We start from the raw sequence: 25,956 nt of genomic DNA, 5'->3' as shown, positions 1-25,956 counted from the left end.
ATCTGGCCCAAGGTGAGGCAGCTTTGTTTCACTTTTCTGTGGCTGATGATGAAGTGCCAGTGGCAGGTTTTCCCCAGAGACTGAGCTCCCAGACAGTCAGTCGGTCTAAGATATAATCAGCGGAGAAAGAAAGTAGACATGTTGCTCCAAAGGTAACTTGTCCTCATGAAAGAAAGAGGGACGTGAGGAGAAGACTCAACAATGCAATGTTCTGACACTGTCAAGATGGCTTATTTCATAGGCAAGAAACCAGAACGAAAAATAAACAGTGGAGAGGGGTGGGAGGGCAGAAATGTTATTGTGAGGTGATGAGTGACAGGTCACTGGCCAGTCTTTGATGCTCACACTGCTGTGCACTCAGTAGTGGTGGTGGTGCGCTGTAGTAAGGGACCAGATGGGATTGCCCTTTAGTTTAATCCAAGGTAAAGTACCCACAAACATCTGCGAGGTACAACAAACAACTGACCAACGCCGTCAAGTACCTCGCAGATACCGTTCGACTCCAGAACCAAGAATCAATCGCCTTTGAACATATAGAATGAACTTGTGGAAGAGCGTGCACTCAATTCCAAAACCTCGTGCACGGGCGCACGCTCGATACACACACACACACAACACTAAATGCGCCCACAGTCTGGAGAGTGTAGGACGTGTTGCTATTGCGTGACTGGGCACGCGTCATGTTGTATGTAGGGTCATATCACCACTGGCAGCTTCATGAGACCACACCCTGTCATCTGCCCTATATACTATGGCTACCTCTCACACTTTTCTAACCTGCACTGACAAGGCCTTGTCCTCCAGCAGCAAGGTTATGCTCGCTACTTATTGGGGCTGAAAAGTGGGTGGGGAGTACATGCCTGCAGTGTTTTTTGGTGGGAGTCGGCCAGTATGAGCCCAACATAGGGGTTCATACAGATGGTGCGCTCTATTTGTTTTTACAGACTAGTATCGTCTGCAGCTGCACTCATGACTTCTACGGAAAATGAGGTGCACGTGGGGTATGGCCTTCCGGGCTCCACATTAAGCACTCACCATAAACTTTGTGCAGTTGTCATGGCCATACGGTGGGCGGTGCTGCATACCAACGATTGCAAAAGACATTTGGGTGGACTTCAAGAACAAAACAAGCAACGCCCACACAACGACGTGGACTGGCCACAACCCTGGCCTCCAAAACAATAGCATTTGGTTGGATCTTGAAGAAAAGGAGGAGCATGGAGAAGGCATGGGACGCAGCGCAGGCCCAACGCTTCATCGATGGGTTCACTGCGGTATGAGTACACGCAGTTCTAGGCATCATGATGCACAGCAGCACAAGCACTCTTTTGCAGGTGGGCAAGAAATGGCAACAAGGATATGTTGATGACGTTTATCACTTCTAAATCCCCAATTACCTTTGCATTAACGTACCACTAAACAACATAATGTGAAAAGTCACTTGATGGCGCACTTTACAGTAGGAAGAAGTTTGGGCAGAATATCTATTTTCACCCATTGAAATTCCATTTCCATTATAATTTCGGCTTTGAGGACCATATTTGGGGGATGAACCGGAGAGTGGTGGAAACGGTTAGTTATTTTTCCACACAGCCAATCAATCGGCCTCCTCACTTCAATCATGACTTCCTCTCCGGAGTCCCTTTTTCTCCCCTTCTCTGCACTGATACCAACCTGACGCTAAATCACCTCCAGGTATGAGACGAAAGAAGAGGTTCCATTCTCCTCAGTCTCCAGTTCCTGTCACCATTGCAGTTTCAGGTCCATAAATGATCTTTCAACTAGCTATTGGTGGAGAATAGAGGTGTGATTTTTCTGCTAATTCGTTGTTATGATCAGTACAATCTGTGAGTAACAATGTTTTAAGTACCATGCACTAACCACTCCTCTCCTTTGCTAGCAAACATGGGGCCTCATTTATGAGAAATGACGCATCGCTGTGTGAAAGCAGCGATGCATCACTTCTCAGTGCGCACTCCTCGCGACATTCCTGATGTGTCATATTTAATGTATGACGCATCATGTCGCAAGGAGTTACAGATACGTCAGTATTTCTGACGTATCTGTAAGCGCAAAAGTGACACATTGCTGGAGTGTGTCACAAAAGTGACGCAACTCCAGCAATACATCCTTTCACATGGGCAAGCCCCATGTGAAAGGGCCTGCGTCAGTCTTACGCCTGCTGTGAGGCAGGCGCAAGATTTTGACGCAACGTCGTCCTAAAAGTGACGCAGTGAAATCTCATAGATTTCACTGCGTCATTTCTATGACCCTTCCTTGTGTCAATACGCCCCCCTTGCATACATTATACCTGGCGCAGGTATAATGTGGTGCAGGGGTTTACAAAGTGGCGCATCTACCTAGATGCGTCACTTTGTAAATATGGCACAACGAGGCACATTTTTTACGCCACTGGTGCATTACAAAAAGTGACGCACCGGCGGCGTAAAAGTGACGTACAGCCTCATTAATGAGGCCCATGATATTTTGATAACTTACGTTTTTAGTGATGGCAAACATTGAAAAGATCCTGCTACTAAATTAAGCATCAAGGCTATCTTTGTTTTAAAGGACTGTGCCTAGGTAATGAACTTTAAAGTTAAAAAATACTTAAAGTGGCTTAAAAGATCCAGCTCGATCATTTTATATAACAAAAACTAAGACGGGTAATATTATATTACACACAATTGCATTTATTTTTTACATAAAGCAATTGAGTAATCAAAAAAAGTTAGCCAATTGCTTTAAAATGCAGCTATCACATGGATCTTATGTTTATTTGGAGAAAAAATTACGCCAAATAATTCAATGTATTTGATTAGATTTCCCGGAAGTTAACAGTCTTTATGTTTCAAAATTAACCTGTTTCTATCACCTTTAATTTCTGTGGTGCACGCAATGTGCCCCCCCCCCTCCCCTGTGGGGCCACTGGATGGGCCTTAGTAAGTCTACATTTGTATAAGTATATCCATGATATTAATTCTATCGCTATTACCACTATTGCTGCTGCTGTTGCTACTTCTACTACTAGTTATAACAATAGTAATTCTAATATATGGAATAAAGTACACCCTAACGTACATTATCACAATATTACAAGTCACTGAGAAGCTCCTTGACCAAATGGCCCACTCTTCTATAAGATCATGAAATTCTAAGGTGACTTGCAATATCCTTTTAAAGTATGACAAATAGTATTTTACTCATTATAATACGTGGTTTCGCTTTCACCCATAAAATCCCTGGTCTCTTGCTCCATCATATAAATGTGTGTGTTTACAACAATGGAAAATACATGCAGAATCTGCAGTATACGATTAAACATTCCCATACACAGATAGAAATTTTGTTGCAAAAGCAAACTATATGCAATTTACCCTAAGTCACTGTCAGACATTTCCCCCCAAAAAAGCGAGGGGAAAAACACAAAGGGAAAAGAAGGAGGAAGAGAAAGACGGGAAAAACTTTACAAATGAAGAAAGCAGGAACCTGCAGGACTGAGATAAAAGAGAAGGGGGGGGGGTGTAGCATTGGATTAAAGAGGCCTGAAGTGAATTCAAGACTACGCAGCCTTGGTATTGGGTATGCTGATATTTAACCCGTTGGCTGCGTTGAACGTTCAGCTCCAGTGCTGAATGTTCGAAAAACGGGTGGGGCAGCGTCGGCCAACGGACGTGCGCAGCACTACCAAGGTAATGCACGCGACGACCGTTGGCCGACGGCAGCAGCCAACGGATTAACAGCGTCGGCCGTAGGCTTCTCATCAGTGCTTTGGGCACTGCACTCATCCTTTTACAAATCAAGCACTGAAGTTCGGCCAATCGCAATGCTCTCTGGAATTCAACCAACCTTCCCACTTGTTCAGCACCTGATTGGTGGCCAAGAGCTCTGAAGTGATCACAAACTGAAATGTTGCGATCCACAGAGCACCAAAATAAGTAAACATAAAGTGATAAAGTGTGAGAAAAAGATCAAGTCAAAATGTGAAATGCATTAACTTGATTAGCTTGGCTACTCAATCTGGAGGGAATAACAAATAATAGCAAATAAAATGACTAGTCAAAATCATAAAACCGGTGGAGAAAAAGAGAATGAGATAATGCATCCTCTACTTCAGAGCGGGGGCGGGGCAAATATTAATCAAGAATACGGCCAAGAATCTCACATGAGATGGAAGGCAGCACGGTTCAGATCCTGGTATAAAGTACCATGGTTTTTTTTTATAATTAAAAATACATAACTTGATTATACCATTTAATCAGTGCTCTAAGTGGGACAAGATCTGCCAACCCCCCAGCAAACCCAAAAAATGGACACTGAACCAGGGCCCCATGAGGCCCGCTACCACTATCATTTACTGGCTGAAGGAAAAACAGCATACCGTCCTGCCTGTCGCATGCTAGCATTACAACACTTACTGCCAGATTCATCAAAGACCCGTTTTGCGAGTCTTTAATAGCGATTCATAAGGAATCGCTATTAAGGACTTGCAAAGCGGGATTCATGTAGGAATCGGAAAAAATATTGCGATTCCTACTTCTTCCTTATTTGCGATTAGCAAATTGCTAATCGCAAATAAGGAATAACTCCCCATTCATTCCTATGGGCCAAAGGCCCATAGGAATGAATGGGGAGTATTCCTTATTTGCGATTAGCAATTAGCTAATCGCAAATAAGATAGCGATTTCAAGGGTGCCAGGGGTGTCCAAAGGACACCCTGTAGCACCCCTGAAATGCAAATTTACACAGGTGTTGCGCACACACATGTCCAAAGGACATGTGTGTTTGTAACATGCAACTTAGAAAAATGCTTTTAAAAGCATTTTTCTAAGTTTTCGCTATTTACCACAAGGTTTGACCTCGCGGTAAATAGCGGCCCAAAATTGTGATTTCGCAATTTTAAAATGGTTCATGAATTGCATTTAAGGAATCTCAAATAGAGATTCCTTAAATGCAATTCCTCGCAAATGTGCGAATTCTTAATTAGCGAATTTTGCATTTGGGATGATGAATCCCAAATGCAAAAATTGCACTCGCAAAGGGCCAGATTCTCAGAATCTGGCCCTTTGCGAGTGCAATTTAGCTTGATGAATCTGGCAGAATGTTGCCAGAAGTCCCTTTTGTGACACAGGGACAAATTGACCGGTAATTACTGTGGTTTACCATTGGTGCTCCAGAGCCGACAGCAGTATTTAGTTTGAACTGAATAACCAATGCATTGCCACTAATTTTTTAACTTATTTTGTCAAGTTTTTCTATTACTTTTGGCTGGATAAAGGTACAATATAAATTATTAAATAAAATATCCCTCTGATTGTGATTATGCTTTTTCCAGGGAGATACCATTTATGAATGTGTAAAGCACAGAAGTCTATCTCACATGTATTAATTAGATATGCCAAACTTGGCGTCAAGGCTTCTTCAGCCACGCCCATTTTTAGGCCCGCCAGCTTTTCCATCCCGCTTAAAGCACTTCATACAATAAAGTTTCCCTGGTCCTACAACCTTCCCCTCTGCACAGTTCTTTGCGCACAGTTCTTGGCAAACCAGAGGGCTTATTTACAAGCCCCTTGCGCCACCGGTACGTCTCTTCTTCCCATATTAACCCCTTGCATGCAGTGCAAATTTTCGCGCTGTGCGGGGATTTGAATAAGTGGGCGGGATTCGGAAGGCGGGGGGCCTCCCTCCGCACACGCCCACCGTGACGCGTGACGGCTCCCGGCCGTCACGAGCATGCAAGGGGTTAAAAGTGATGCACCTGTGGTAAAAGGGGCTTGTGGATAAGCCCCCAAGTGTGCAATGCACATTTTCCTCTGATAACATTTACATTTCCACTGAGCTAGTCTGTAAAATACAATTTTCAGATCGAAAAAAATGCAGCTGATGAGTGCAGAAATGCCAGCCAGTTTCAGTCACCAGATGTCCCCGTGCAGTCAGCACACCCAGGGGTGCTGGAGCTGGCATTTGCATTGGCAGGCACGCCTCCTTTTCCTGATCCCCATCTCTCTCCCACATAGACATTACTGCCAACACTTTGAAAGCTCTTGCATGGCACTATCTTTCCTCTCCTTTTATCTTCTCATCTTGTAATCAATATTTGCATGGGGAGGAGTTAGGGTGGGAGGTGTCTCGAACCACAGTCAAGAGTCACTGGTGCAATGATTCTCCCCATCTGTAATAAACACAACAGTACTGCCTGCATTCTATGCCAGTGGGAAGTACACTACTCCACAAAACAGCAGATCCTTTAAACCTAGTGCTTAATAAATCAAAATTATTTTTACCATAATTATTACCATTATTATTGTTCTTGCTATTAGTAGTAATAGTTCTACTACTAGCAGTAGTATTGTTGTTCGTAAAAATGTGAATAAGTTGTGCTCTGTGTTTAGTCATATCATGTGTATGTAAATGTGATTTATGCAAGCTTGTAGTTCTCCTGGCTCTGGCATGGAGTGTGTGATGCGTGTCGGTCAGTTGTGAGTGAGGCGCTTGGGAATTCATCTTGTGGCTGGTGCAGCGAATAAGTATATATAACTTAAGAGTAGCTGTATTAAAAGAGTTGTACAATTACCTGTGTCCTAAGATTGATCAAATGGTTATTTGAAATTAATCGTAGTTCACTAGCTGACCACTACCACATTCATGACCTTCTCCTTACCTCTGTAGATATTACATTTCTAACTCCAGTCCTAGCAATTTGTGCACTAACTGGCAAGTCGAGTTAATAGCAGGTCATGTCAATGGTCGGTCAGATTGAGGTTACAGCCAGCCAGGGTACAGATGTCGACGTATTGGTGGTGATCAATCACGGGCGCAACTAATATGACCACATCTAACTACTGCCAGAGCAGAAAATTAGGGGAATCCTGTTGGATCTCAGATCCGGCAGCTATTATGGAACAAGATCGGAGATCTGGTCTGGTCCCAGTCAGGGCTGGCTTGTTCCCATGAGGCACAGGGTCAGACTGATTTGCATATGGCCATGTCTGAACTGGGGTGGTGTGGAGTGCAAAAAAACGATGGATTTAGGCCCATATCTCTGTACTGGGGTGAATGTATGACATTCTACTGCATTCTGTCCATCAACTGTGGTTTTTGCATTTGTCACCCCGAGTGGGATCGGTATGCTCAGACGTCCCATGCTCTCCACACCACTGGATTCAAGCATGCCGGGCTAAAGACGGCTGGAATGCCAGAAACCGGTCCTCGGAAACTTGTTTACGGTCTAGGGAAGGCATGGCTTGGCAGTTCGGGCTGGACTGTTCCCATGAGGCACAGGGTCAGACTGATTTGCATATGGCCATGGATTTAGGCCCAGATCTCTGTACTGGGGTGAATGTATGACATTGTACTGCATTCTGTCCATCCACTGTGTTTTTTGCACAGGTCTACCAGCTTTGTCATAACTTTTCATAACAAACAGATCAAACCCATGGAATCTGGCATAACTGTTTTTAATTAACAAATAAGGGCTATAGCCTTTACCACTGGCAAGACACCACGGCCACCCAATGGGTGCAAACTGGCAAACATCATGCTGATAGTTATAAAATTACAAATACATATACAATTGGAGCTGGCAAAACAAAACGCAGCCACTCTCAAAGGGGCTTAACACAGATTATCACAGTGAATAGCTGTTAACCCTAATGTTTGTCAAACGGGAAGACTAACTCCGATACCCTTGCCTACTACGGTAATCTGTGTGATTTGATGTAACTGACTACCTGTCTATAGCCTGTAACACAGTGATGACAATCCACCTTTAAAGGCCTAATGCTTTTGACTAATCTTTTTCACAATAAATGATCCAGAGTTACTTCCATTGTCCTAACTTTTTATAATCACTTCGATGCTGATGACGAGCTCAGCTCGTCATCAGGCTTACCTGCCGTGTGCGGATGACGAGCTGAGCTCGTCATGTAACGCGGTAATTTCGAAAATTCCGCACACAGCGGGAAAAGCCGCCGCAGCGATGCGGATAATAACCAGGTCAGAACGATGGCATTGGACATAGCCTTTCCCAATTAATCAATCAGGATTATAGCCTTTATCGTTAGCTTGTCACTATAACCACCTCAAGCCTACTGTACTGAGAGTAAGCTTACCCACAGACAAACTTTAAGGCGCTTAGACATAAAATTACAAATATGTACAAAATTACAATTGTCAAAGCGGAGTACTATCTCTCCTAAAATGAACCTAACAAGGATTATCGCAATACAAATGTCCCAGACCCACAAATTGTCAGAGGGGTTAACCAATACCAAAACCCTAGCATACTGTGGTAATCCGTGAGGCTCTGTGTAACCATATACTTCCCTGAAGGCTTTCATACCGAGTAATAACAATCCAACCTCAAGTGCCTATTTAGTTTAACATATGATTTTCACATTAAAAACAGCCTTTAGTGTAACTTTTCATAATAAACAGATGAAGCCTAAAGCCTTGATCATTGACTGTCACCATAAGTAACTCTACCCTGCTGTAATGAGCATAAGCTTTTGCAAATGGCATAGTTGCAGTACAAACACTCTTTTTCAGTGGACGCACACAGTGTCTGCCCAATCAAATGCTGCAGTCAAGGGAACCAACATGTGGGTGATGGCTAAGCCCCTCTCTCAGTAGTACTTCTGAAAGCTTTTTTTCTGTTGCTCAGATAAGGTATGGCAACAGCTGCACTGTCACACTAGATCAAAACAAATGTTACAGAGATAGTTTTTAAAGAACGGCTTGATCCCTATATTAGACATGAATGCCAACAACCTTGTCAATAACATTGCCTCCTATATTGGCAATTTTCCATTTTTATTTAATTTAAATGTTTTATCAAGAGCAAACAAAAACCTAGAAAGGCATCTAAGTGTTATAGAAACAACAAACAATAAACACAATATTAAACATGGACATTTATGCTATGGTATTCAAATATTCTGTTTTTGCATGGCGCAGGAAATAAAACAACATACAAATAAAGTTCTACCTTAATTTCTTAAAGCATGAGTCAGTATTGTGCCAGAGTTACTCAGGCTGACTAACTATAGGTGAGATTTGCTGCAAGCCTATGTCCCTCTAGCAAGGACAGCCTCACATTTTGCACTAGTGAGATTTTATTACAAGTAAATACGCATTAATCAGCAATACAACTTTCAACCAAAGGTTTGGTAACTACTAGCGGTCTTTAGGAAAACCACCAGATCAGCAGGCGTCTCACACTTTCTTGTTGTTGCAACACAGGGACCTGTTTACCGAGGTTTAAGCATGCACATTTGAGCAACGGGCTATTGATTAATGTGAGTACTACCCTGCGGCACCTGGGACCTCTGAACTCATTCTGTAGAGCTACCAATATTTGAGACCAAGAAACCAATGTCCTGAAAATACACAGGATAAACTAACAGACGAGCCCTCAGTTTTTTATCTAAAAATGCATACTACAAGTAGAACAGAAGCCCATTCCATCACTGCTGTCCAATAACACAACATGGTCAACATATATCACGAAACTAAGGGCCTGGTTAGGATGTCGGGGGGGGGGGGTGATGACCGATGGCCGCACGGTGGAGGTCCCACCGCCATAGTAATCAGGCCCTAAATGTGTAACAGCTGAAAGTCAATTATCCCTACAGAATGCATTTAATGCGGAATCCAGTCTTTGTTTACTTTCATGTCAACAACTTGAAAAAGGTGTTCTTATGTTACATTGTTGTGCTTTGCATCTACGCCACTCATGTCCATTAGAAATTATATTATTGGTCTTTGTTTCTTTATTTGCCTCAACCGTTTACTGTTTTGACTGGCTTTGCATCAGTGTTTAACCGCATGCTCGCTAGCGGGTTTTCCCGCTGCGCGCTGAGAATTCGAAATTCGCGGGTTACGTGACAAAGCCAGCTCGTCATGCGCGCAGCGCAGGTAACGCCCATGACGAGCTGGCTTTGTCACCAGCATCGAAGAGGTTAATTACTTTGGCTGAGACTCATTTGACTTTGAATTATCTACAACTGTTTCAAGCTTATTTGAGAGGATAGATGATCTATAAGTTTCAATGAAAATATTTGGTCTAAAATGAAACATGTACACTGCACAATACCCAACACATCCATTGGACAGAAATCCATTACTTGCCAGGGTTATGATGAACATTCTGACAGCTAACACAGCAACCCCTGATCCACACCCAGAAGATAAATCAATTAATTGGAAAAAAACTGCAAAATAAATACCTGGCAAATATCAGAAGTACATATTTCTTGAACACAAGGAGCCTTGAGGACTTTAAAGCATGAGAAGGTGAAAATGACCACCTACCTGTGGATGTTGTCTTCCAACCGTTGGACTTTCTGCTCTTCTTCTTCACACTGTCGCCTCCTAGCTTCTTCCTCCTCTGCTGATGGAGCAGGCGTCCCTTGCATCAGCCATTTCTCTCGAAGCAGTTTGGACTACAAGAAAAGAAGGTAGGTGCAATGAGTCAAAACAACCTCTCAAAGTGACAGTTCCTCACCAAGGCTCCTGCATCAGGACAGACTGACGAAGCAGGGTTCTCGGATGCCTACTCCGACCATGCAGTTACCACGCCTAGACAAGCTTTATCAATACTGGTCACAAAAATCAATTGAAAGGATATGTACCTGGTCCTTGGGAAGGATATGGCCTTTTATTACACATAATTTAGTGTTTGTATGATGAAATGAAGAAATATGTAAACAATCAGTATGAACATTGAGAGACATTAACAATTTGTTATCATTATTCTGCTGCATATGTCAAGGAGAGCAGCAACATGCCATGACTTTGCAAATTAGTGCCACTTAAATTTACAGCATCAAAATGTATGGCTTAATTTGTAAATACAAAATTCCGCCTCATGCCTCTTTCTTCCACCACCCTATGCTTCCTGCCTCTTCATATCACGTAGTGCAGGTTACTTTTAATCCCTGCTTCCTCCTTTGTTATTGTTTTCTTTTCCTCACTCTTTCTCCCTATACAGCCTTCCTCTCTCTTACTTTGCTTGAAAGTCTGATGATGGAAAATAAGTCCCGGTGTGCTAAAGTGAGTACTTGTACCCACCACCAGCATCGCGGACTCAAATTATGCTCATGTGAACAGGTTGGAAATTTAGCATGGATCCACCCTCCTGTCCCTAGGACGGGCCCTTCTTATCCACAAGAGTTCAAACGACTGCCTGAAACAAGCGATCTTGTGCTATTGGATATATTTCATACATTTGGGTCTGTGATCTATGACTGCATCACCTTTCTCCATTTCCTTGACAAGATCCCTCAAAAAGCAGTGGGAATCCAATGACAAGAACACCTTCTTTGCGGCACTCATATGCATTAATTTCAATTTGGTTTCCACTCCCACCGCTATTCAAGCTTTGCCTTGGTGTCCCAAGACTCTGGGAGTTTAACGGCCATAAACTACAATTAATGTAGCGAGTTTAACCAGCCAAGGCTTGCTCAAGGGTGTGGTGTAGGATTACATGTTCAGAATACAGTGTGAAAGACAGTACCAAGTAATAAGGTCAATGTAGAGTTAGCTCTATATTCAAAAAGAGAAGAATTAATTACACCTAATAGTAATATACTCTAGAAAATAGGATTAACAGTGAATACCAGAAGTTCCTACAACTTTCTGGGCCAAAGATCCAATCCGAAATAGATTCAAAACTCCTATGTGTTAAGTACTACGGGGGAGGTTCATAAATACTCACATCTACTCTGAAGCATTTGAGTACCAAACTACAGTAGCTAGATTTGAGGAAGCTGAAGCAATTGTTTCTGGGGTTTTGATAGGACACGTGAAAATAATTAACCTCCACTAGAAGTAGCCCACCAAGTATCCAGAGTGAACCCAATCTATTCCCCATTTCCTGCTTGGATTTTAATTCCTTTGGGAGATGGCCTCCTGTCTCAAACAATCAATCATTCAGGGTTCTTATAGAATGCAGCTAATTACCCATTAGGGTTTCAAGGCGCTGAGGGGTTTGTTCTGCAGTTCACTCAAAGAGCCAGCTCACTTGAAGAGCCAGGTCTTGAGGTCCTTCCTAAATTGAGGCAGTGAGGGTGATTGCCTAAGATGTATAGGAAGAGAGTTCCAGGTCTTTGCGGAGAGCTTGGAGAAGGATCTTCCCCCGGACGTGGTCTGGCGGATCCATGCGATAGTGGCCAGGCCAGGTTGGGGGAGCCGAGGGGTTTGGTGGGATTGTAGAAGGAGAGGCAGTGGTATGCAGGTCTGATGTTGTGGAGGGCCTTGTAGGCGTATGTGAGGAGCTTGAAGGTGATTCTTTTGTTGATCGGGAGCCAGTGGAGGTTTCTCAGATGATTAACGATGTGGCTGTGGCTGGGGATGTCCAAGATAAGTATTGCAGCGTTGATCTGTCTGGAGCCAATCCATAAACTACCTGAGCCAGCTCAACCAAGACACAGGATGGGTGGTCACATGGCGCAGCACTTAAGTTGCTGAGAAATATGAAATTGAGCAACATTGAAATCCTTCACAGTGGGTCTCACACTCACAACTATAATTGCCGGATGGCCAATAAAAGGCAGGTGTTGGCATAAGGTTGCCACTGACCAATCACCTCTCAGGAGAAACGTAATAGCCAAACCTTAGCATGACGTGGCAGCACCGCCCAGTTCCTGACTGCCTTACACCTGCAGAACAGCAACATCGGGCCTTAGAAGTCAGTGTAAGGGCTTGAATCACTTTTCGGCCACTCTGACATTTTCCTGGTGGGCTGCCGGCTAACTGGCGGCTTCAGGGCTCGATGGCCTGCTAACTCCTAACTGTGCCTCTATAGTGTTAGTCTAGCCACGGGCACCTGCAGTGTGAGCTAGTTAAAAAAATGTTTTGCCCCAGGGCCGCCTATAGTTTCAGGTTTGGCTGTGGTAACTACACAAAAACCTTACCTGAAGTTATGCAGTAGCAAGCAAAGAAGAGAGTTTTATACAGGTGGTGGAAAAGAGATAATACTGTTCCATTTCTTTTTGCTCAAAAAGATTTAAGTGAAAGTCCAAGCGGGAATGGACGTCAAACCAATGAAATTTCTATGAAGTAATAATATCACATCTGCCATCTGAGAAATCTTGATGTTCTGGTCGAACTCATACCATTGAAGAAATACATCCCTTGACGAATTAAAACATATTGTCTGGCAAAAAATGTTTACGATTGTAGAAATGGTTACAGTAACATTCCAGGGTTAGTGGCGAGTTACTTCAAAGGAGCTCTTTTGTGCAGGTTGGTTCTGCTGCACTTATTTATTTCACATCACATATGGATTAATATGGAAAGGTTTTATATGTAACTTTTTTAGTCAGAAGACAGAACACAAAGGCCTCATTTATTAACACTTTGAATCTCAAAATTGATGCAAACCCACTACAAAGTCCTTGGTATGTTTCAGTTTAAATAGCAAATCATGATTTGCATCGTAAAATTGCTTAAAGTACCACTAAGTAGAACTAAGTGCTACTTTGCACTACCTTGCATCAAGTTAAAGTTGAGGGAGGAGGTTGCCTGGCGGTTCGGGCTGGATTGTTCCTATTGGAGCAAGGCCAAAACTGATTTGCATATGGGAGGGTCCAAAATGAGGTGGCAACAATGGACTGGGATGCAGCCCGAGTGATTACTAGTGGCTGAGATTAATTCAAGCATTCCATCCATCACTTATTGTATAGTTAAGTATTGTGCCAAAGGGTGAGAGAAAGAAAGTGCCATTCTAGAAAGATTGCCATGCGCTAACACACACACCCTTGCACTGTAATGCAAGAGTGTGAGACTTCCGCCAAGCATAGGTTTTGTATTGGAAGCTGTCTGCAGCACACATCTAAAGGTGGATTTAAATATATGAACAGTTTTGACACCTGTTTCGTTGTTAGGCGACACGCTTCGTTGTTGCCGTCCCGGTTGCTATCTGTGTTTCTCAGATGACAACCTCTTGATGCAGCCAAAATTCAGAATTTCATGGGTGGGTTGCAGAGCATTCTCTGCACAGGCATGATGAATCATCGTTCGCAGGAAGATCATATGAAACAGAGACAGAAGTGGGTGCGTCATATATGAAATTTAAATGGCTAACCCAGAACTCCGGCAAACTAGTGGGGACTAAAACACGCCCCATTGAGGGCTTAAATAGGAGCCGGTAAATAATTTCCCAAAATCTGGAGATTTCAATATGTCTACTAGCACACTGAAGTTGGTTCCAAGCCTCTTTACGCAAATCTTTTTGCGATTCTTTAAAATACTTTTGTAGGATGCACAGCAAGTAGCAACCCATTTACGATCTCTGGGAGAGGCCTTAATTGCTTTCAACAGACCTCGATGTGCCAAAGAAAACTGATTTTCAAACTATTTATAAGGCTTAGGCCCAGATGCATCAAACTGAAATCCGCTCGCAAAGGGGCAGATTCTAAGATTCTGCCCCTTTGCGACCGGTATTTTTGATTTAGGATGCATCATCCCAACTGGAAAAATCGCACATTAAGAAATCACAAAATTGCGATTACTTGCATTTAAGGAATCTCAAATTGAGATTCCTTAAATGCAATGAAGTTTAAAAAATAGCGATTTCGCTAATAGGGCTCGCAAATTACCATGAAGTTTAACTTCATGGTAATTTGCATTTTTCAAAGTTTCATGTGTGTGCGCAACATATGTGCACAGATCAATTTTAGGGGTGCAACAGGGTGTCCTTTGGACACCCCTGCGCCCTTGAAATCGCATTCTCAATTTGCGATACGCTAATTGCGATTCGCAAATTGAGAATGTCTTCCTATTCATTCCTATGGGCCTCACCCCAAAGTTTGGAATTTAATGACCTGTTACTACATACAAATCCAGTAAGTAGTGGCCTTTTATATATTTGTTTGGCCATTAAATCTTTGATTTCTGTCCCTAACAGGTCAAATGATAACTTAACTTCGCAAAGTAATGTGGCAAAAAAATAAAATCCATATCCTCAAAATCGTCTTTTCCTACTTCACCACCTCATGATGTGGGTGCGCTGCTATGTATCCAAATTTACTGCTTTTTTCCAATCCGTGAGCGTCCTCTTCACGCTTACTATCCCAAAACTATATCATTGTGCTCGAAAGGAGGACCAGCTAATATGTTAATAGAAATGTCCAGACACAGTGGAGATCTTCTTAATACAAAGGGGGCCAGAAGAAGTAGCGAAGGGTCCTCTGCTCAGGCGGAAGTGTGTCTCCCCACTGCTCTGTAAGCAGTTAAAAAACGGAAAAACAAAATGATAATAACGCAATGTTATTATCGTATTTTTCTGTGCTGGCTTAGGTGCAGGGTGGGCTGGGCTGGCCAGAGCATGGGAGGAGTGGCAGGCATTTTCTAAGTCTGCATGGCTGTTTGGTCGGCCATCTTGAGCTGGCCAAATAGTCATGTGCACTCCACTAGGATGTTTTGCACAGACTGGGTGGAGAGCATGCACAGACTCCCGGTCCCTCTCTGAGCACCGAACCAGGGCGCTCAGACCAATCATGATGCTGCTGTCATGCTGGTGACGGCAGCATTGTGATTGGCTAGGGGAGCCTGTATGCTTCCTGCTTCTAGGAGTCGACGACTGAAGAGGACCGAGAGGCGGCGGCGGCCTACAGGTAAGAGATTTTTTTTTTCATCCCTGCGCCCGCAACCCCATTAAGCAGCAGCCGCCACTGAGAGGAAGACTCCAACTGAATGTAAATTCATAGCTAAACCTAATGCAACCCACAGGAGGACACTGAGCCAAGTGCATACACAGCCACATAAATAAACAATACAGAATTGCTCAGCTACCTCTCCAAGGCAATTCCACAGTCTTACGCTGCTCGCTCTTAAAGACAATACTTCCAACTTAGTGTTACAACCAGCAAGTAACAGGCGGAGTACACCTCAATACTTAAAATCCTGCCGCCGTGCACATAAAGCGAAAGCTTAAATCTTGAACACAAAGTGCGCTTTGAATATGAGGACAGATATAGCGCTTTGAAAAGCCCCATGGCCCGTTTAATAAGTATAAGAAACAGTACCTTAATAGTGAGCAGGTTAAAAGGCATGTCCGTTTCTACCCATCCCATCGCCAATATGTGAAGTAGAAATGTCCAGGAACAGTGGATATCACCTTAAGTTTTATTGTCCTTAGCCAACATGCGAAAGAGCCCAGAAGAAGACTCCACCTGAATGTACATTCAGAGCGAAACGTTAACACATTCCACAGGAGAACTCTGAGCCAGCCAATGAGCATCTAATGATACAGTTCCATCACTATAACATCAACCCTAAGACACCTCCTAATACATTACAGGTGGATGTCCTACAGCTCCATCTAAACATGCATTTCTGGAATTTAACTAGAAAAGGAATTTTAGAAATATAACACAGAAAGCTTTACTATGCACAGTGCCTTCTGGCAAGTAAGATTAAGCTCTCCATGTCGTTGTGCGACCCTTGCAGCGGCATCAGGGTCTGTGTCCTCATCCCTGCCCAGATCTGGCAAGCTTGGCCTGTCCTCCACCTCGTCCATGTGTAATCCCATGTAAGGAGTCCCTCCTCCCCCCCCCCCCCCCCCACATCTCAGCTGACTCTCTGTGCTCCAGGTGAACCCTAACCCTCCCCCTTAAGTACCTCTTTCTACACAGCTGGGTTCAGCAAGGATTCCCTGAACCCTAGAAGGGGGGGGGGGGGGAGGGGGGAGTGCTAATGGCATTTAACTGTAGGAGAACCTTTCGAAGAGAAGTGTGATTTCACCTTCCTTTGACATGACATGGAAATATTTCAAAAGAGATATGATTCAATGCAGACAGCTGGGTGGGTGGGGGCACAAGTCACCCCCAGCCTGACACAACTATTGAAAAAAACGCATCATATTGATTTTTTTTCTGAACTGAATTTATCCACGCTGCTGTTTGTGCCAGTAAGCAAAGGTGTGCCCTTTCCTTTATGTATATCTTCCAATGTCCTTATTCGGAATTCCACTCCGTATACTTTTAAAACAAAAACTTTAATTGCGAAACGATACACAATCACCGCACATTTCTTACGCCAGCCAACAAAGTGATAAAGTGATTCAATAGGATATACTTTCTCAGTTCTGACATTAATTATCCTAGAATACTTCAGTGGAAGGCGTCCTCTCTCACAAGCACACGTTTGGTGAGCGCAGAACAAGTCCTACATCAAAAGGCAAACGACACCCAAGCACTTAACGTGCCCAATTAAATTCAAGCGATAAAAAACAGAAATCACATTTTAAAATGCAGAAATAAAGGCAAAGTACAACCTTTTTTTTTAACCAAAATTTCCGACAGAAATAAATCACTGTAGCAACCCCATTCTAGAAAAAAAGAACAGGATTTCAAATGCAATCTGTTTGTTGACTTGGCCCCACTGTTGATGACCGATGGGGCTTTTACCATTAATGACCGTCTTTTAATGTCAAAGCCTTCGAAATAAATTGCCTGGCCTTATCAGACCCCCGTCGGTGGTGGAGGCTGTTTTGTCTCCCTTACTGCCCAAACAATCACACTCTTGGTGCTACTGACAGATAACCTTTGCAAATGACATCACTGATCCGAGGGCAAGCACGTGACCCAGGCGCCTCTTCTGCCAATAAACAACAGGCTTTAGCTGCAGCTTGTGAATAAGCTCTACAAATGTCAGAAGTGGTGCATGGCCGGCTCCAGTCAATGCAAGGTTTTTTTTCAGTCAGGCTCCAGCTGGAGTCTGGAACTTTCGATGAAAGGTCACAGATATAAACCATGGGAAGGCACCTGCATTGTTTAATTTGAAAAAGAATAAGTGACAGGGCCCAACTATTTTGCTTTGAAGCCGTTGTCGGTGCTATCCAAGGCTGTCTGGTATTGATCCACCTCATAGCTCTTTAATCCACTACCCGACATTACCTACTTCTTTGCCTCAGTCTTGTAGGTTATTTTTAACTCCTCCTTTCTCCCATTGTCACTCTTTTTACGTCTTTTCTTCCTCATTCTTTCCTTCTTTTGTGTTTTTCTCTCTTGCTTTGGATCAAAGTGTGCTGAGAAACAATGCAGTAATTATCCTCTAGTTTGCCTTGAACTGCTCTGTTCATGCTGATTTGTCAGCTCAATACACACTTCTTTACCCCTGTACTTCTACTGCTTGCCCAACCCTGTCCTGTCTAGGCCTCGGAGTAATTATGTCTTGCCTACTAGACAACGCATGTGCTGCCTGGTGTAAGAAGTATTGTTAGCTTACAGTGAACTTATGCCCGACCATTGCTTACCATTGGTTGGCCTCATTGTCACTCTCATTGACTGGCGTCTGATTCATTAGTGTGTGTGTGGGCTTTCCCTTCCCTTCTTGTCTTTGTCCCTCCCCTGAAGCATGGTCGCATTACTTGTGTCCTTCTCTGTTCCCTTAAGCATTACTTTTTGTTTAATGCTCTACAAGAGTAATGGTGTTTTTCAGATGTCTCCTTTGTATGCTTCTGTCAAGTGTACGTTGCCTCTGACACCATGGATCTCGCAAATTATTTGTTTTCAAAGTCCTATTTATTGACAATGACTGCATAAATACTTTTAGCACATTACTTTACGAGTAGTTCAATGGTACACAATTGGGTGTGAAAAAATCATTTGTAGTTATCTCCTTAAAACACATTCAACATATATTAAGACAAATGATTTCCTAACATCAAAGTAAATCAACATGAGACAAATAAACAATACACAATGATGAAATTAATTAAGTTCGTATATCAACACTATCCTTAGAATTTGATATTTTCGGATTAACAAAGAAAGGGAGGGGGGTCCTACTGTGAATCTAGGAAAGGTTTTGTGAATAGCCTGGGGGTATAATGACTATTTTTCCCTCAAAGGATTCATTAATTGTCCTGTATGTGGCCAGGGAAAACAACTTCTTTCTAGAAAAGTTTTTTGCCTTAGTGTGAGATTCGTCTCTCACTATATGTCCTATTGCTTTACTGGATCATAGGGCATACAGTTCTCCTGGCCCGGAGGTTGAGCCTACGCGTTTCGACCTTCTAAATCTTGACAGGAAAGGTTTTTGGACAGGTCTTCATCGGGGCTCGCTGTTGGTGCTGTAGGACATCATGTTACACCTGGGGAGGGGTGTAAGGGGCATGTTTTAGTGCTGGGTTGTAAAGTGCAAGAACATAGACTGTGCTTTTTCAAGTGTTTGTTAGTGCGTGTTGAGGTCACGTACCCAATATAAGTAGAGGCGGTTCTGCTTGTCTTATTTATAAGTTGGTCGCAGGGTTCGGTGTGGTGATGTATCACGCGTTAGTCTGGTGTCGTTGTGGACCCGTCTGCCCACAGTCCGGGATGTGCTGTGGAGAGGGTGAGAAAATGGATTCAATGTCTTGATGTTTCACTGGCGTCCTATTAGCGTATGGCATGTTGCATAGAAGAAGCATATTGCAATGTTCGTGGGTGAAAGAGAAAAGGCAGGCAGTTGCACCTATTTTGTATTCCTTTATGTGCGTGGGGAGACTTGGCTTCGTCTTTAGCCTAGTTCGAAAGGCTGCTTGGTAAAAAACGGACCCGCCATGGGCGTCACGTACCTAGAGGTTGGTCGGTGACCGTTGTCGGCTTTTCTTTGTTAGGTTTTGCACGGCATCTTCTCGCGGGGCAGTCTAGCCGCGGGGTTGACGGCCGTTGCGGTAACCGCTTTTCTTTGACCGCGGCGTCTCCTCGCAAAGCGTTACACCACGAAGCCGGGTACCGCTCGGTTAAGATCCAAACAGCGCACGTCCGGCATTGTGTCTTTCACTTGGAATGTGAGAGGAAAAAGCTTGCTCATTGGTGGACTCACTGGCGAGTTTGAGAAAAGGCTCCTGATTGGTCAATGTTTCCGCATACGTGTACATGTGATCTCATTGCTAAGAGATCAGGACGCTTGCTGCAGTCGGCGTTGTTAAAGACTGTAGTTTCTACACAGAGTTTGTGAGACTTTATATTGTAATTAGCACATGAAGCTTGAAATTTCCGCTAATTCATTTAATCCATGATTGACAGTATCGAGATACATGATGGTTTTCGCTTCCTGCTTTGACAGGTTGTTGGCCACATCTTTACCTTTGATATATCTTACCACTGTCCATTTTAAGTCGTCTGGTCCATGGTTTTTTTCAATGCAGTGGGGGACCATAGGTGCATTTTCTTTCTTACACCGAATCCTAGAGCGGTGTTGGGATATTCTTGTTTTTATTGGTTGGCTCGTTTTGCCGACATACGCAAGTCCACATGGGCATATGACACAATAGATAACGTTATAGGTGTTACAGTTTGTGAAGGGCTCGTGTTTGATTTGTTTTTGGCCGTATGAAAATGTTGATCCTTCTATGGTACTGTCGCAGGAAATACAATTTCCGCATTTGTGGTGTCCTCTGACAGGAGGAAGGTTCAGGAGTGACTGAATGGAACTTTCTTGCCTTGGCAGTGATGTATCTGCTCGGACCAGTTTGTTTCTCACACTCTCGTTCTTTTTCAGTGCGAAAATAGGCGGGACATCGAAAGGTTTCAGGCCCCGTACTGTGTTCCAATTTTTGGAGACTATTTTCTTAATTTCTGTGGTTGCCCCAGAAAAGGTAGTCACACATACGATTGGAGTTTCTTCCTTGTTCTTTTCTTTGGGGGTCAGGAGAGTGTCTCTTGGGATGTACCAAGTTCTCTTCATGGTTCTCTTCAGTAGCTTCTTAGGGTATCCTCTCTCGATCAACTTCTGAATCAACTCCTGGGCGTGGAGGAAGTAATCAGTTTTCTTTGTGCAATTCCTGCGCAATCTCATGAATTGGCTTAGTGGTAGGTTTTCGCGGAGATTGCGTTGATGGAAGCTGGAGAAGTGTAGGAAAGTATTCCGATCAGTCTCTTTAGTATATAAGGTAGTATAAATGGTGCCATCCTCGTGTTTAACCATAAGGTCCAAAAAAATTATTTGTGTTTTATTATATGCCAAGGTGAATTGGATGTTGGGATTGCGGTCGTTTAGCCAGACAACAAATTCTTTTAGTTGATGTTCTTCCCCTCTCCATAGCATGAAGACATCGTCTATATAACGACGCCAAACTTTTATGTGGCCATCATAGGGATTGTTGTTATAAATCCAGGTAGCTTCGTATAGTGCCATGTACATAATAGCCATTTCTGGCGCAAATGGACATCCCATGGCGGTCCCCATGGTTTGGAGGTATTTGACGTTGTTAAATTTGAAAAAATTGAATTTCAGGCAGATTTCCGCTAATTTCAAAAGGAAGTCCGTGGGGACATTATGTGGTCTTTCTCTCTTGTCAAGGAAGAATTCTAGGGCTTCCAAGCCATCTTCTTGCGGGATATTGGAGTATAAACTCACAATGTCCATGGTGACCAGAAATTCCATCGGCTCGTCGAATGGTTGACCATCAAGAAAATGTATTGCTTCCATCGTGTCTTTGATGAAGCTTGTGGTTTGACCCACAAGGGGTTTAAGAAAGGTGTCGACGTATTTGGCTGGTCATTCTAGAAGTGAGTTGACTCCTGAGATTATTGGACGACCAGGTGGATTCCTGGGATCTTTGTGTATTTTGGGGAGAATATACATCAATGGTGTTCGTGGATTCTTGTTTATCAGATATTCTCCCTCTTTCTTGGATAGCCAGCCTTCCTTCCGACCTTGATTTACTAGAGTTTCCAGGCGATGTGTCAATTTATCATTCCAGTTGTCATTAGTTTTTTTGTAATACTTCTCATCCGCAATTTGCCGTTGGACTTCGGCTTCATACATTTCGCGTGGGAGGATAACAATCCCCCCGCCTTTGTCTGCCGGCTTGATGATGAGACTTTTGTTGTCTTGGAGTCCGTGTAGCGCAATTTTTTCTTCCATTTTGAGATTCCATTTGATATATCGTTTCTTCCTCTTTTCGAGCGTGTCAAGATCACGCAACACATTCTTTTCAAACGTTAACAGTTCCACAGGCATCTGGCTGGAATGTGGGAAAAAGGTGGAAGGATTTTTTAGTCCAGAATAATTCCTAATCGTTAGGTCTTGCTGATTTTCAAAAAATATTTTCAGTCTCATTTTTCTGAAAAGTTGGATTAATTCTAATTTTGTCTGGCAGATATCTGGACGTACTGTCGGAATGAATGTTAGTCCTTTCTGTAACACACTCATTTCGCTTGCTGACAGAATATGATTGGACAGATTGAATACTGCACTTTTATTCGGGTTTACCATCGGTAAACACGTCTCCTCGTTGTGATTTCTCCTTGGTATTGTTTGTTTGGACGGTTGAACCACCTGTTGCCTCTCGGGCGGCCACGAGATCTGCCTCTGCCTCTGTCGGAAAAAGGTGCCTGTTGGTAGAATTGGCGGGCTTGGTCATCTCTGTTGCTGGTGGAAGCGTCAGCGTCACTTGAGCTGTTTGATGCGGAGGAGTCTTCCGAAAATGTTACGAATTGCCTTCTGCTTCTGCCTCCGTATGTACGTAGGGCACCAGTGTTTTGTTGTTGTTTGTAATAGTCCTTTTCCAGATACGGATATGTTTTTTTCTCAGAGTAATTAGTGATGTCTTTCAATAGTTTTTGTTTTTTGAAGTCTTCCGTTGTTTTTTGGAAAATTTGATTTTCTTTTTCTAATTTACTTAGGAGTGCCTGGGCGTTCTCAATTGCTTTGTTGTTCTTGAAAGCTTCTTCTAGTTCCTTAATTAGCTCCTGCTCTTTAAGTCCTAGTCGTTCAGCAGTTTTGATTGAATGGAACATCCAATCTCTAGAGCATTTGGTGCCAATATGACTAAATCCTTCCAAATACTCGGGGTCATCAGTAAAGATTACCGGCACATTTTTTACTTGTAATCCAACCGGAGTGGTTCCTGCTCGTAAATGTTCTAGTAATACCTCCCCGTGGAGGGATGTCCTGATTTGTTTTTTCTTCAGGCGGGCAATTTTCTCCAATTCTGTGGATTGGCCAGCTTGGATTGCTGTGTTTCCAGGGTTCAAAGTTGATGGTCTCTTAAGTAGTGTTTCAATATCTTCCTCTCTAATGCTCAGAGTTTTTGGTTCGGACATTTAGATACCGGAAGGGTACTGATGTGGCTGTTCTTCTCTTTAGTATTCTAGGGTACATGAGGTTGTTGAGTCGCACAAGTGAAAGGGATAAGTTCATAAATGACAGAATTGTTCAAGTATCACACCACTAGGTACCGTGGATAAATTATAGCAGGAGAGGGGATTGTGCTCCTGCTAAGTGGAGCGTGACGCTCAGTGAGGGAAACTGGATTTCCAAAGTGTCCCTCGTAGACAGGTGTCTACACTATATTTAGCAAAAATCACAGGGGATTGATTCAGTTAAGGTAATCAGAGGCTGGAATCAAGGTAAATACTGTCAAGTGTACGTTGCCTCTGACACCATGGATCTCGCAAATTATTTGTTTTCAAAGTCCTATTTATTGACAATGACTGCATAAATACTTTTAGCACATTACTTTACGAGCAGTTCAATGGTACACAATTGGGTGTGAAAAAATCATTTGTAGTTATCTCCTTAAAACACATTCAACATATATTAAGACAAATAATTTCCTAACATCAAAGTAAATCAACATGAGACAAATAAACAATACACAATGATGAAATTAATTAAGTTCGTATATCAACACTATCCTTAGAATTTGATATTTTCGGATTAACAAAGAAAGGGAGGGGGGTCCTACTGTGAATCTAGGAAAGGTTTTGTGAATAGCCTGGGGGTATAATGACTATTTTTCCCTCAAAGGATTCATTAATTGTCCTGTATGTGGCCAGGGAAAACAACTTCTTTCTAGAAAAGTTTTTTGCCTTAGTGTGAGATTCGTCTCTCACTATATGTCCTATTGCTTTACTGGATCATAGGGCATACAGTTCTCCTGGCCCGGAGGTTGAGCCTACGCGTTTCGACCTTCTAAATCTTGACAGGAAAGGTTTTTGGACAGGTCTTCATCAGGGCTCGCTGTTGGTGCTGTAGGACATCATGTTACACCTGGGGAGGGGTGTAAGGGACATGTTTTAGTGCTGGGTTGTAAAGTGCAAGAACATAGACTGTGCTTTTTCAAGTGCTTGTTAGTGCGTGTTGAGGTCACGTACCCAATATAAGTAGAGGCGGTTCTGCTTGTCTTATTTACAAGTTGGTCGCAGGGTTCGGTGTGATGATGTATCACGCGTTAGTCTGGTGTCGTTGTGGACCCGTCTGCCCACAGTCCGGGATGTGCTGTGGAGAGGGTGAGAAAATGGATTCAATGTCTTGATGTTTCACTGGCGTCCTATTAACGTATGGCATGTTGCATAGAAGAAGCATATTGCAATGTTCGTGGGTGAAAGAGAAAAGGCAGGCAGTTGCACCTATTTTGTATTCCTTTATGTGCGTGGGGAGACTTGGCTTCGTCTTTAGCCTAGTTCGAAAGGCTGCTTGGTAAAAAACGGACCCGCCATGGGCGTCACGTACCTAGAGGTTGGTCGGTGACCGTTGTCGGCTTTTCTTTGTTAGGTTTTGCACGGCATCTTCTCGCGGGGCAGTCTAGCCGCGGGGTTGACGGCTGTTGCGGTAACCGCTTTTCTTTGACCGCGGCGTCTCCTCGCAAAGCGTTACACCACGAAGCCGGGTACCGCTCGGTTAAGATCCAAACAGCGCACGTCCGGCATTGTGTCTTTCACTTGGAATGTGAGAGGAAAAAGCTTGCTCATTGGTGGACTCACTGGCGAGTTTGAGAAAAGGCTCCTGATTGGTCAATGTTTCCGCATACGTGTACATGTGATCTCGTTGCTAAGAGATCAGGACGCTTGCTGCAGTCGGCGGTGTTAAAGACTGTAGTTTCTACACAGAGTTTGTGAGACTTTATATTGTAATTAGCACATGAAGCTTGAAATTTCCGCTAATTCATTTAATCCATGATTGACAGTATCGAGATACATGATGGTATTCGCTTCCTGCTTTGACAGGTTGTTGGCCACATCTTTACCTTTGATATATCTTACCACTGTCCATTTTAAGTCGTCTGGTCCATGGTTTTTTTCAATGCAGTGGGGGACCATAGGTGCATTTTCTTTCTTACACCGAATCCTAGAGCGGTGTTGGGATATTCTTGTTTTTATTGGTTGGCTCGTTTTGCCGACATACGCAAGTCCACATGGGCATATGACACAATAGATAACGTTATAGGTGTTACAGTTTGTGAAGGGCTCGTGTTTGATTTGTTTTTGGCCGTATGAAAATGTTGATCCTGGGGGGCGTTGTTTGAGCGCCGCACAAGATGGCGGCTTGACGGCGAGGCTCCGCTGATGAACCTTGAACGCCGGCGATTCTCTCAGCCTACACCGGGACTTCCCTGGACCACTGCACAGAATCGGCAGTCGGAATGTGAGGTGAGCAGGACGCTATATTCCCTGTCTCTCAATTCCGCCGGAATGCGCTCTTTTTTCAAGTGACGCGGTCCGCTATTCCGGCGGCCGCCATTTTCTTTTACCGCGATCTTTTCACAAGCGGTTTTCGCTCATGTAAGCCTCGTTTTCCCTTCTTAGAGACTGTCATATGAATCCCCCTTCTCAATCAGCCCCGTATTACTGCAACATGCCTATAAAGCTGCAATTTTTCGTCTTCTATGTTTTCAAGGCTCCACGCTGTTTTCACTAACTTGCCTCCTCACCTAAATGACCTCTCAACGTGGTTGGCGCCTTTTCTTCACGGCATTCATGCTTTTGGCGCATTCTATACTATTTTACTTATTTTGAAGAGGATTTTCATCCAAAAAGAGGCCACGAGATATAACTAACTTTTGCTCCTTGATTCACGCAATCTTTGTTCTTTCTTCTATAATATCACTTCAAAGACTGCATTCCTCACATAATCTTTTTTCTTGGATTCTGTAGTAGCACTGCTGTACTTTTCCCTTGCCTTATATGGGGAAACTGCGCAACCTCAAGCTTACTGCTTCCAAGACCGTTTCTCGTCAAT

At 43.3% G+C, this 25,956-nt stretch overlaps 1 protein-coding gene across 1 annotated transcript in view; it reads right to left on the bottom strand.

The window, feature by feature from the left end:
* Nucleotides 1–25,956, bottom strand: part of LOC147728190 (paralemmin-1-like) — a 547,682-nt gene that overhangs the window by 188,848 nt on the left and 332,878 nt on the right. Inside the window, exon 3 of the mRNA XM_086962050.1 lies at nucleotides 10,312–10,442. Coding sequence (XP_086818176.1) covers nucleotides 10,312–10,442 — 131 coding nt within the window. The remainder of the gene's footprint in view (nucleotides 1–10,311; nucleotides 10,443–25,956) is intronic.

The sequence above is a fragment of the Lissotriton vulgaris genome, chromosome 3_1, assembly GCF_964263255.1.
Source record: "Lissotriton vulgaris chromosome 3_1, aLisVul1.2, whole genome shotgun sequence".
Classification (NCBI taxonomy): Eukaryota; Metazoa; Chordata; class Amphibia; order Caudata; family Salamandridae; genus Lissotriton; species Lissotriton vulgaris.
The sequence above is the reverse complement of the archived record's forward strand: the minus strand, read 5'-3'. Positions and strand labels throughout refer to the sequence as shown.